At 34.5% G+C, this 14127-nt stretch overlaps 1 protein-coding gene across 2 annotated transcripts in view; it reads right to left on the bottom strand.

Annotated features, from left to right (window-relative positions):
- Nucleotides 1-379: 379 nt before the first annotated feature.
- HEATR5B (HEAT repeat containing 5B) overlaps nt 380-14127 on the bottom strand; it is a 147087-nt gene continuing 133339 nt past the window's right edge. For both annotated transcript variants that reach the window (XM_007476089.2, XM_001380840.4), the window contains 2 exons: nt 8281-8494; nt 380-2755 (listed from right to left, as the gene is read on the bottom strand). In XM_007476089.2, coding sequence (XP_007476151.2) covers nt 2451-2755; nt 8281-8494 — 519 coding nt within the window. In that variant the 3' untranslated portion in view covers nt 380-2450. The remainder of the gene's footprint in view (nt 2756-8280; nt 8495-14127) is intronic.

Genomic DNA, 14127 nt, shown 5'->3' on the forward strand with positions numbered 1-14127 from the left:
CTTAAAAGTTAAGGTTTTCTTTGACAGGTATCTTCTAGCATTATTAATCTATTAGACAAAAATGTTAAGGGTATTTTGGGATCATAAAGTAATGGAGATAGAGTTAGATTTTTCTCATCAAGTATTTTTTCCTAGAAGAGTGAAGAAAGGAGATAAAAGAGGATGTGTAAGAAAAAGATTGCTATATGATGGATTAAGCTGGGTAAAAAGTAAAATGAGCATAAAACACATATAGAATCCCACCTTGAAGGAGAAGAAAGAAATGGTAGTTGAGAAATAGCCCATCTTGATGTCTCTAATATTCAAACTAAGGAGTATATACTTCAAAGTATGACACTATTGAATTAAGTTCCATTACTAACTTAACCAAACAGTAACATTCTCGTTCATGCAGATGAAACTTTATTAAGTTCATAGAGAACAATTTCAATTAATACAAACAACTGCAATATGGATCCATTATAATTAAATTGGTCTTCTAAATATGGCAATGGAAATAGCTTAGAAAGCCACTGATGGAAAAATATAAAACCTAGAACTTTATGTATAGGTATACTATAGTCGTGATTTGGTCCACAAGTTAAATATTTTAAAAGAAGATGAAATACATTAAAGTAAATGTGAACACAAAAAGCATGTCATTAAATATGTAATGAAATCACAATACTTTAATTATTGAATCCACAATTGTAATGTTTAACATATTTTATGTTGCCATGTTAAAGGGATGATTTATCACACACGTAAATTTAATTATATGTACCGAGATAATGAGAAAAAAGGTGGATATAAATATCAGTAGGTCTGTAAAAGGCTCAATACTGTCTCTTGTGAATGATGATTCATTATTAAGCAGAGAGAAATGATGAAATTAAGAAAACACAAATTAGGATTACAATATTGACAGCTAAGAATCCAGTAAGTAGTAGAAACCTTGTTTAAAATATTAAAAACAATTGGATAAGATACAGTAACAGAAAGCAGACAATAAGAAATAAATAAATAATAAAACTATCTTTTCCTTCTTTCACCTATATATTATATGATTAAAATAATATTACTTACTACATAGGACTATATCTGATTTTTAGTTAATTGCATCTCTCTTTAAAAAATAAGCCAGAGTTGATAAAAGTCTACAGACACACAGCCAAAGAGGCTAAAGCTTTTATATTTTCTCAAAAGGATGTGGGAAAAATTAAGAGATGCCATAGGTAATAGTACCACTTTCACAACTTAGCCCACCACACCTTAGAATGAAATAACAAAGCAATAACTCAGAGGTGAGTGGAATAGAAAAGAACAATCAAAACAAACACACACAAAGAAACCACTCAGTGACTACTGGAGGAAAAGCAAGTCAACAAGGAGAAGAGTACCTTTTGGTGAGAATGAAGGTAGGCAAAACAAAAAAGGAAGTGATTGGAAGAAAATGAGTAGATGGGGGAAATGAATGGATGGATTGTTTTGTGAAAAATTTGTGTGAATGAATACATGAATGGAATTGAAGGTGAATGACAGAGGAACTATAAGCAAATAAATAGAAAACAGAGGCAGCAGGAATAAGATAGTTGGGAAAAAGTTCATTTTGTTTACAAGATCATTTTTTAACTTTTTTTCTCATAGAAAGTAATTAGACTCAGCTTTTTTTGTATAATTGTACAGTGAAGGACAGTTTGGAGATTCTATTTGTTAGTTAACATGGCATAAATAAAGATTCATCTTGACATTTTTATCATAAAAGTAATGATCCCACTAAACAAGAGATGGTGACAAGAAGAATATCACAGGTAAAACTAAGACTTGTATCTGGAACAATTTTCTGAGGTCAAATTTTTTGACCATAAAGAAGTAGATCACACCATATGGAACACATTTTCATGCACCTTTAAATGAGTTTTATTCCTTAAATTATTTTTAACAGCCAGTATATGGACAGAGAATAATTTAGTTATTTAAATCTAAAAGTAAAGAAATACCTGCTGGAAAGGTAAGGACATTTCATTGTGTAGTATATTCTCAGAAAATATATCTATTTCATTTTATTATACATACCAGAAAATAAATTAGGCTTCAAGTCTTTGTTCATCATTTTGATTTCTTCTCTTTTCTGCAAGTAAATTCTTTTATGACAAATGCTTTAACTTTTCATCATCATATCATTTAGCTGATACATGATATATCTGAGTTTCTTTTTAAAGAATAGAATCTAAATTCATAAAACCAAACCCTATGCATTAAATTAAAAGCAAAAGAAACATTATCTTACAAAAAGGAAATAAATTCACATACATGATAAAAATAAACATGAACCTATAGAATTATTTCACTTAACCCATTTTACAACACTAATGTCAATGTACAAATGAACATAAAGACAGAAAGATGCAGAACCAATGACTAATTTGGTGTTTGTGCCAATGTAAATAAAAAGGAATGGAATAGTAAATTCAAAAAAAGCTTGTTTTGAGTTTAATTGTTGGGGCAGAATGTATGGCAGGTGCTGGTTGTCTGGCAGCTGCTTTTGCTTTGCTAGCTTGACTTGCTCGAACTGCAGTTTCCAGTCGTGTTTTCAACTCTGGAGCAGCCCCCATGACAGTCTTGAAAGCATGTGGATAGAGAGGCCCAATGTGCATTAGATTCTGGAGTGCAAACTCATGAAGATCTTTGGATGCTGTAAGTGCTGAATCAAAAGCATTTTCATCTAGCAAATATGAAATCAAAGTTGGAACTAATAGGGCAAGTAACTGGACTCCTGAAAAACAAACAAAGCATTATAGATAAATTACCAAAATATGACAATTTGACTGAACACTGAGCTTTTACATTGGATATAGGTTACCAAAATAAAGAATAGATAAATGGAGTAACAGGTAGTTTAATTATTATCAAATTCAAATAACTAGATAAGATTAAATTCATACCTCAGTTTTGTAATTCTTGCAACTTTTATCAAACACTGATTAAATATCACTACCATACTTATTAAAAATCAAATTTATTGAACTACAGAGTCCAGATACGTTAATAGAGACCATACTGTATAATAAATTTGTCTCAGCATAATTTTTTATTAATAAAAATAAATCAGTTAAACCAAATTAAGACAATTGGTTGGGGGCTTTTTTGGGTTTCTGAGTAAAGAAAAATTCACAAAACATCAATAATTTCCAAATATTTCCTTCATAAGGAAGGCAAAAATTTATAATAGCCAATTGCTTAGGTATTTCATTACAAAAAACTGTGCATCATATGTGCAATTACAAATTGCTTTCCCTTTACTCCTTTTTTAAACTCCTTTGATGCATGCCAATCCCTTTTCTTCCCTCCAACCCTTCAGCAATAGAAAAAAAAGGACTTCATAGCTAAAATCATCTGTAATTTGAATTGCTTCTTTCCTTAATGACATGTTAAATGTAACCTATCTAAAAAATTTTTTGTCTTAATCACTACTTTACTTTCTCTGTGTCCATTTGAGTGTAGAGATCTTTGAATAAAAGTTTTGTGGAAACAGAAAATGTTTTTATTTTTCTTTTGCTGATCACCACATAACAAACACATTATAAACCCAGGATTTATTACTGATGAGAAATATTTTTTAACTTTAATTTTTGTTTGGGGGCTACTGGGGATTGGATTGAGAATTTCCAACTGGCTGACAATGATTAAGAAGCCAATCAAAAAGTTCAAGTTGATCAATCACAAGGAACTGCAAATACTTTTTAGTGGAAAGGGCCTGGTACAACCAGACTTTCACCCCAAATGAGGTCACTATTAAATGCATAAACCACATACCACCATTTCTTCCTCTGTCGTCTAAATTTGTATTATGGAAATGGCAGTTTGAAGTATGTGGAATCAAATTGAATGTAAAGAACTTAGAGTCATAGAGAAAACTTTGAGGCCAGTGTAATTATACAGGAGTAAAATGGTGGAGGTCTGTTCTAAAGCAGTCTCAGTAGGAACAGAATGAAAGGGTGACTCCCTCAGAAGTATCAAAGTAAGAAGTTAGTTATAACAGGATCTAATTTTTTTTTAAACCCTTACCTTCCGTCTTGGAGTCAATACTGTGTAATGGCTCCAAGGCAGAAGAGTGGTAAGGGCTAGGCAATGGGGGTTAAGTGACTTGCCCAGGGTCACACAGCTAGGAAGTGTCTGAGATCAGATTTGAACCTAGGACCTCCCATCTCTAGGCCTGGTTCTCAATCCCCTGAGGTACCCAGCTGCCCCCATGATCTAATTTTTTAAAAAGTGATTGGCAGGGCTGCTAGGTGGCTCCATAGAGAGTCAGTCTTGGGGATGGGACATCTTGGGGTCAAATCTATTCTTTTGATTTTGCCTTATAACTCTTGCTGTCTTGTAAGATCATTAGCTTCTACTTGCCTAATTCTAGTGTTTAAAGACTGGTTTTCATGCTATGTTCTTTTGATTTTCCTTTTTTGGTTTGGTTTAAACTGATTTTCATGGCTTCCAGTAGGTCAATTTTGGTCTCCAATTTGCTTAATACTTCATGCGATTTCTGTGCTTGCTTTTCCGAGTGGGAGATTCTATCTTTTAAACTGTTATTTCCTTTTTTAATTCCTTGCATTTCTATTTCTCACCTTTCTTCCCAAGTTTCTTCTATCTTTATTACTTGGTTCTTGAACTCCAATTTGAGTTCCTCCAGAGCTTGTGATCAATTTCCATTTTGGGGGGAAAGTTTGGATGTGTTTGTTTGTTTGCCACTCTTTGCTGTCGCCTCTGTTCTCTGCTCCTTTTCTCCATAGAAGTTATCCAATGTCAGAGGCTTTCTCTGTTGTATCTTACTTTTTTTTTTGTACTTATGGATTGCAGTTCTTGGGTGGCCATTGCTATGTTAGTTTTATCTTTCATTCTTAGCCAGATGTATGAGTGAGGAGGGCAGGCAACTCTTGGTGTAGCAAGCTAACAGAGTGGGTTTTGCCCTGAAGCTGTGGGCAGCCCATCTCTGTGCTGTCTCCACTTCTGTGCCCCATGGGTCCCAAGTCTCCCCACCAAGGCTTTGCACTGTCCTCAGGAGTAAGACTGTGGTGCCCTCAGCCAGCTCTAGAGAATTTAGAGATTGCCCTGGCCAGTTGACTCTGGCATGGTAGGTGGTGTGGGGGAGAGGTGATCAGCTTGCACTTTGGTAAGCGTAATTTTACCCTCTTATAGTATGGAAATGCCCAAATCCTGCCTACCTTCAAGGCTGCACTCCTTGGCAGAGCCCCTTCCCTCGGCTGATTTTGATTTTTGTTCTTCTGAGATACTTTGTTGTGATTGGTAGTAGGAAGAGTCGTGAAGTTCCTTCTATACTGCAGCCATCTTAGCCCAGAAGCCCTTAGTATCAAATCTAGCTTCAGACACTTTCTAGCAATCCTGGGCAAGTCACTTAACCCCAAATGCCAAGTTCTTACTGTTCTTCTGCTTTGGAATGTATACTTTGAAATAATTCTAAGTAGAAGGTAAGATTTTTTTAAGAAAAGGAAAGAAAGTCATTGACTAGATAGGATGTAGAAGGGGAAGAGTCAAAAATGAATCAAAGGTGTCTAGCCTACTAGATTTCTAAGGTGAGAAAATGTGTACTTCCAAGTCTACAAAAATGACTGCTATTAGATTTTTTTAAAAAAATTTAACATTTTAATTTGTATGGGAAAAAGTACATAACCAAAATGAAATACAAGTTCTTAAAGTTTACTCTTAGAATATAACACTAAAGCAGACAAACACACACATTGTTGCTATTACATCAATAAAATATAGTTTATACTAATTTCACAATTATAATATATACTTTCTCAGCAGTTATAACCTTTTATGACTGATATTGACTCATACATGTGTATAATTTTCAACTATTAAGCTGGCACAGCATGTGGCCAGTCTTTGTCCTTAAAAATCAAAGTGCTAAGTAAAGGTACTGCAATACATCTATATAGGCAGTCTTAGTAAAAAAAATTTCAATTAAAAATATTTAAGAAATGGTTACATAGTGAATATAATATTGACATACCATAATATTTAAATTTATAAATTGGTATTGCCAGCCAAAGTAAAAATTAAAGTTCCTGGGGCAACTTTGTCTTATACTTGGAAAGAAATTGAACGCTAACTGATTTCTGAGCAAGAAATGGATTAACAGGGAAATCAACAAACAATTTAGAATTTTAAGAGATGTGTACGGTGTAGAAATAAGAACAGGTAATAGAGGATGAATATCAAAGTGAAGCAGTGTTATATAAGAAGAATGTCATGGACGCTAAAACTCAGCATGGACTAAAACTGTTGAGGAAAGCTTTGGACAACAAAATAGATTTTCCCTTTTCCTAATTGGGAAAGAAGAGAATCAAAGCAGGGGAAGGACTGATGACTTGAGGGGTTGGGTAGGATAATGATTGTAATAGCAGAGAAAGCAGGGCTACTCAACTCTTCTTGCTTCCTTTTTCTCCTTACATTTGGATTGGAAAAACCAGAACAAAAATGGGATATAGGCATGTGAATATCCCCAAGCTAAAGTAGGGAGATGATAAAGAGAACACCCAGCTGTCTTTAACGAGTTCACATTACCAGACCTGAAAAAACTGGCGAATAAAATTGCTATGCACTCAGTGATCTTTGAAGGCTCATAGAGAAAGTGTTACAAGAATGAAGGTGGAAAAACAATCCTTTTTTAAACAAAGATAAAAAGATAGAAAAAACAAATTATAGATCAGAGAACTTGACTTCAATTCCAGGCAAACTTCTACCATATACTATTAAAGATTTATGAATTAAACACCTAGGAGAAAAAAAAACCACTAGACAGCAGAGTGGTGTGGTGGATAGAGCACAAGACTCAAGAATGAGTTCAAATCCTAATTCAGATACTCATTTTCCCCTCCAGAAATTTACTATTGATCCTGCCTTCAAAATATTTCTCAAATTTGTCTCTTCCTTTCTATTTCCACCATTATTTTAGTCTGGACCCTTTTTTACTTAAAATCTAAAGTACAAAAGTAGTAACAATAACAATAATACTGAGTAATATAACACTTCTTTTCAAAGTGCTTTATTTTGTACAACTTAAAATGTTACAATAAATTTGTTATTATCATTACTATTTTTTAAATCCTTACCTTCTGTCATAGCATCAATTCTAAAACAGAAGAGTGGCAAGGACTAGGCAACTGGGGTTAAATAACTTGTCCTGGCGCACACAATGGGGAAGTGTCTAAGGCCATGTTTGAACCCAGGTTTTCTCAACTCTAGGTCTGGCTCTCCATCCACTGTGCTATCTAACTGATGCCTATTATTAATATTTTACTTTATCTTTATGATAACCCTAAGAGGAGAGGGATGATCTCTATTTTCCAGGAAAGAAAATGAAAGCACTGACCACTGTATATTAGCGAAACCAGTACTCCATACTCACTATCCAAAAACACTTAAAATTTCTAATTTTCCCAATTCCCTGTCCAATTTTATTTATATGTATTCAAAAGAGAAAGCTGTAATATTATATGCAGAATAAAGAAACAAACTATATAGAGAGAATGTAGAAAGGAAATATAAATATATATAAAATCATAATAAAAGAGAGAAATTAGGTCAGGAACCATAGTTAATGAATCATTTAATAGGATAGCTAAAAGGCATATTTGAAGTCATGTAGTCCAATTCCTTTACTTAGAGAAGGGAATTGAGGAGTCAATGACTTTCCCAATGTCACACTCTAATAAAGTTAAACCTCAAATCCAGGTCTTCAGACTCTGAATCCAGTTTTCTATCTACTATACCATCCTATCTCCCCAAAGTTTTGAATGACTAGTTTGTACATGCTGATTAAATAGATAGTAGTTGTTTTTTTCAGTGATTAGAACTGCAAAGTCAATTTTCAGATTTCAAACTTTGATGCTTTTTAGTAATTTGATTAAATTCTTAAACTAATCTGATTATATTTACTCTTCCAATTGTAAACCTCTATAAAGAAAACCAGAATATTATGTTTTAAAATTCTAATCAAACACATTTATTTTCCCTAGTACCTAATCAGTATGCCTCTAGAAAATAAAAGCAGAACACAGTTACCATTCAATATTTGATTCACTTTTAATTTCCTATTCAAAACTGCACATACTTCAATATCAAATTTCATACTAGTCCTTACCTATAAAAAATTAAGGTTGTTTTGCAGCATTCTAGTCATTTTAATATTTCAATTTCCTACATCTAATAAAAAGAAACTTCTCTTTTAGACTTAAATAGCTTTTCAGTTTGTTTTAAACAAGAAAACAAAATACTTACTGTTCTGCTCTTCACCAAGGGCAACCAGTGTTTCAAGAACTTTGATTCCTTCTTGAACAGCTAAAAGCTCTGTACTACTAGTTGGCCGGCTCCTTTCAACAGCTTTTAGTTTTTCAACCATTATTGGAGCTAATGAATGGATGTAGGGAGTTGAAAGGGCACGATTGGAATGCTGGAAGACTGAAAGAAGAAGCTGGTAGCACTTTGCTTGAACCTATAGAAAATAAACACAATTTATCAATTAGGTTGTATTTCAGTTCTGATGTTTATAATATAAACACACCATAACTTTTTTGAATGCTAAAAAATGAAGTAATATTGCAAATTAAAAATAGAAACTCAATATAAAACATTTGGCACTTCTCTCTCTCCAAATGTGTGTATATACACATATACACATATATGTATGCACACACACATATTTCTATAAAAGGGATCTCAGAAAGATTTTTCATTTTCAAATGAAAGGATAAGGAAAACAAATCACCAAGGATTAAATAAGAAAATTACCTAAAGTTCAAAAAGGAAAGGAAATTTAAAGGTATAAATGAATCAAAATAAAATACCCTGAAGGATTTGGTCATTAAAAATGCAAAAAATGAAAAAACTATTTAAAAAATAAAGTCAGATAATGAAAAATTATGGACATTGTTGTATTTATAAAAATAACTATAAAAAGAATCTCAATTCAATTAAAAATAATTTATTAAGTACCAGCATATATGTAAGGTACTGTCCTAGATGACAAGAATGCAAAGATTATGACATTCCCAAGTAGATATGACAAATACACATATTATAAAAATAAATTACATAAATAAAATATAATAGAGAAATTTGAGAAATTCAGACTGAGAGTTCTGATCAAATATGAGAAGGGGGCAATCATTCTCCACTTGGATAAACAGATAATAAAGTTTTAAGAATTGCAAAGCACTTTATACAAAACAAATATATGTATAAAATACATAACTATAGATATATAAATTTAGATCATAATACCCCTGTGAGATAGGTTACATTTTTCTGCTCATTTTACAGATTAAGAAAACTGGGATTGAGACAGCTTAAGTGACTTGCTAAGGATTATACAACTAATAAATTCTTGAGGATGGATTAGAACCCAGGTTTCCATGACTTCAAGTCCAGCATTTTATCCATTATGCAACTCTACCTTTATAAGGCAAGGAAGATGGCAAATGTGCCAAACAAAATAAAAGGAAAAAGAGGGGAAGGAAATGCTCTCAATAAAACAACACCCCAAATCATGAAAAAATGGGTAAGTGAAAAGGAGAAATAGCAACAAGGAAGAACAAAGGACAACAACAATTATGCCTCCAAATGAGAGAATGGACATTTAGGAAGGATATAGTTAGACTAAATGAAAAAAGATCTGAGGGGTTTTAGTGGAATACTACTAGTTCAATAAGAGCAAATGGATAGTATGGCAGCCACGTAAGCTAATGAAATGGAGGGAGTATTAATAGGTTGAAGTCTGGACCAGGACCAAAGCAGTCTCACTGGATTCTACCCTGGTCAGACTATATCTTATGTAATAAATTCAGTTGGATTCTTCATATTTTAATATGGATATCTAAGAAAGGTAAAAGAATTTGCCACCAGTCATAATGGCATGACAGATTAGAAGGAGGATTTAATCCAGGTTCTGACTCTAGAGCCAGTGTTCTTTCCACTTTACCACATTATCTCTTCAAGTGTACGTTGGTTTACTGAGCCTCTGGGTTCTCTTTCTATTTATATTCTGTCACATTAGAAAGAACAGTTGGACAAAACCAAATAAGTTTTCAAAGAACAAATCTGCATTGTAGGTAACACAATTTAAAAAATATATATATATATATATAAAAAATATAAAATATAAGCACTAGGTAGAGCAGTTAACAGAGGAATAAGCTAGAAGTCAAGAAGATTTGAGTTTAAATCTGGCTCTCAGATATTATCTGTGTGGTCCTGGGCTTCTGGGGGCCATCAGTCCACAAAGCCTTGACAGAGTCACGCGTGGTAGCCAGGGGAGACCACAGAGTGGTCCTTGGCGAGATGTGACTGCCCACTTTATCCCCTTTGCATGACTTCTTTCATCAATGCCCCTTACCTATGAATTGACATGATTATTATTCCCCTTAGTCTCAAAAGAAATAATGCAACAGCAAAACACATGTACCCTAATTCTCCTAAACATCACCAAAAGACCAGACCCTTAAACACAATCCCAAAAAAACTATCATGGGTTAATTTTTATTTAGGTGCATAATTCCCAGTGAAACTGAAGCTATAGACCAAGCCCAAAACTTTCTCATGAAGCCAGCACACAAATCAATCAGAGAGGCCCATACAATACGTACAGGCGCAGTACAGGTATACTAAACTTCAATATGCCTCGGTGACTTAATTACATAAATCAGTAACTCAAACTCCCTAGTAAGCCACCTGTGATGAAATCATTTATCTTGTGTGCAACCTTTATTCTGTCTGTAATCACAATACAAAAATATAGAATATTAATCAAGTGATTTGTTAAAAATTGATGTATCACTTTTCCAATTATCTCTCTTTGATTTTGTGTATATGCATGCCAAGAGAATGGGTATAAAAATAAAGATCAGACATTGGGAAAGTGGAGCAGCTATCAGATGCAAAGCAGTCCCATGGCCGAAATGATTAAGCTGTTTTCCCTTTGTTATTTATTTTCTGTTATTTATTTTGACTGATTGGTCGCCACCTGTCAGGAACCCTGGAGTTGCGAGTGGGGCTGGACCCTGACTGCAGCACTGGGCAAGTCATTTAACCCTCAATTTGCCTCAGTTTCCTCAATTATAAAATGAGCTACAGAAGGAAATGACAAATCACTTCAATACCTTTGCCAAAAACCCATTACCTCCATTTCTTATCTTTCCTCTTTCCTCCCTTTCCCACCTTCTTCCTCCCTTCCCCCCTTCTTCCCTTCCCCTTCTTGTTGATTCTCCTTCCAGTTTCTCTAAATCAACTCAGGGTGAGTTTATAATGTCTTAAATGAAATACTCTTTCTCTTCTCTATCTTAAGTAGGGATTTATTAGGGAAGAAAGGAAAGATAAGGAATGGAGGTCAGAGGGTTGGGGATTTCCCTAATACTACAATTAGTTTTATACTGGAAGATGATGGAATACCACTATCACAACAGAGCAAATCAGAGAGAGAGCTGGACTTTTGCCCTTCTTTCTTCTGTCTTCACAGCCAAAGATCACCTGCAGGTTTCAGTCTCCAAGTCAAGAGAAAATAGCCTTCTTCCCTTTTTTAAGCCAGAAAGTTCAGACTTCAGTTGATCTGCCTCCAACTGCTTCTCCCGGTCACATTCCAAATCAGAATAGTCTCATTTGAGTGGCAGGTCATCAGTCCCAGCTATTCCAAACTCCTGATACAAATCATTTCTCACTTCCACACTATATAGTGCTTGGAGGCTTATAAAAAAGTTTTACAAATATTATCTGATTTAATTCTTATAACAACCTTGCAAGGTAGGTACTACTATTATCCCCATTTTACAGTTGAGGAAACTGAAATAGACAGAAGTTAAGGGACTGACTCAGTCACACACCTAGTAAAAATCAGAAGCTGATTCAAATTCAGATCTTTCTGACTCCAGGTTCAGAGCTCTATGCATTGCACCACTTAGCTGCTTTGAAGTTTGCAAAAAACTTAATTCAGAATTCACACCAAAAAAAGAGCATTTCCATATACAAAGTATAATACAAAAAGATTATCTATGAAACTATAAGACTATTTGCTTTTTCTTAAGGTACACAATAAATTTAACAGATTACTTTTACAGCCATACTGCCTGTCATTGCCTGTCCCTGAACTTTTTGTTTTCTTCTATGCACTTTTATAAATGTTTCAATGGTCTCTGCCTTTTGTGCTCTTTTAACAGGCTTCACCATTGTTAGTCCCCTTCTCTCTCCTATCCCTGCCCTGAAACAGAAAGCAGAAAAAAGTCCTTTGTGATAAATAGTCAAGCAAAACAAGTCTACACGGTGGCTTCCTTTGACATTTTGACTCTATCACTTCTTTATGAAAAGTTAGGTCATATGCCTCACCATGGGTCCTTTAGAGATGTTGTTGGTTATTGCCTTAAATGAATTTCTAGTTTTTAAAGTTATATTTCTTTATGATATCACAATAGAATACATTGTTTTCTTTATACTATGCACTTCATTCTGTATCATTTCAGTGAAAGTGTTTTTAAGGATGGAGCAGGGAGACACAGACATATTTGTAGGCATTATGGAATCCGCCAGTAGACAGGGAGTGACTGAATATTAGTGAGGGAATAGTGAGAAATAGTGAGGAGAAAATTGGCTAAGGAAGACAAGATGGAATGGGGTCACTAATACATGTAAAGAAATTTATCATGGGGCAGCTAGTGAACAGCAAGTGGATTTCTTGTACCTAGTTTCTGCATTATGTTTCTCTGTTAGTACTCTCCTGTTTCTTCTTCAAGAAGCAGTTTCTAATCAAGTACCCTTTACGATAGCAAAAGAAACACTCCCTAGTTTCTTTTTGCACTGATCTTGCTTGGTAACTAGGTTTCTTTTAAGTACTAGGTTTTAACTAGGTTTCTTTTGAGTACTAGGTTTTGTGTATGTTCTAACCGTGTTCAAAATTTTAATTTCCTTAATTTCCTTTTGTTTCAAATCCTTTTCAGTCCTCTCTAACTATTCCTTAAGATCTTTAACTTCCTTGCTCTGATCTGAACTATTTTCAAATAGGTAACCTGCAGCCTCTCTCAATTTAATTAGGGAAACTGAGTCATATCTAGGGAAATAGTTCTTGAAAAATGTCCTCAAATTGGGTGTGCATCCCCTCAGAAATTGTCTACGGACGTGGCCAGCTGTCTCTTCATTATCTGCTTCTAAACCTAAGATTGCCTCTGCCATCTCTGACAGACAGTCTATGTATGTGGCAGGATGTTCCCCTTTACCAGACCTTGTCAAACTTAGACCATGCACTAGGTTTGGAACAGCATTTCTTAATGGCTTGAAGCAAATCCTCCCTGTACTGTTTAAGGGTTGACATGCAGATTGGATTGGCGAAGTCCATATCCATTCTTTGATCAACAAACAGTAGGCCAGCTGGTCAAATTGTCCTCAGACCTAGTTCTTTCCAAAAATTTCCTCTTTTCATGGGAGTTGAACAGTTCTGATAAAAGGAATTCAACATCATCGAAATCTGGATCAAAGATCCGAAATGCTCTCTTCAGCTCCTTGTGAGATTTAAAAGGATTGTCCACAAATTTTGGAAAACAGCATTTAATGGACTCAAGTTCCTGAGGAGTGAATTGTCTATGGGCCTCTGAGTGAATAACACCAGCATTAGTTTTTAGTTTGGTGACCTCCTTCAATGGACAGATTTTCTCAGGGTCACTAGCAGCCTGATTCTCATTTCCACTGCCACCTTCAGTTTCCTGAGGTGCATTCTCAGTTTGTCCATTTTCCTTGCCCATAACTAGATCTAGACCTTTTTCCTTAATGAGTTGTTCAAATACTGCCTTAATCATCTTGTCTAAGTTGTTGTCAATGGCCATAACGTACTCTGCCTTAAGGGGAACCATGAATCTAAACACTTTCCTCACTTGGGTTAGAGTCTGCAACACAGCCATGAAGATTACATATACTTGTGCCAGGACTTGCCAGAAAACTAATTCATGTTGGAATGGTAATTATAATAGTCATTGTCAAATTTCCTACATAATCCATACTTTCAACTACCAGCTGAGTCAATTTGCTGTATAGAATATGATAAACCCCAAAGCAAGCGATGGCTGCCAAAACCACCACACCAAAAACTACTTG

The sequence above is a fragment of the Monodelphis domestica genome, chromosome 1 (assembly GCF_027887165.1).
Source record: "Monodelphis domestica isolate mMonDom1 chromosome 1, mMonDom1.pri, whole genome shotgun sequence".
Classification (NCBI taxonomy): domain Eukaryota; kingdom Metazoa; phylum Chordata; class Mammalia; order Didelphimorphia; family Didelphidae; genus Monodelphis; species Monodelphis domestica.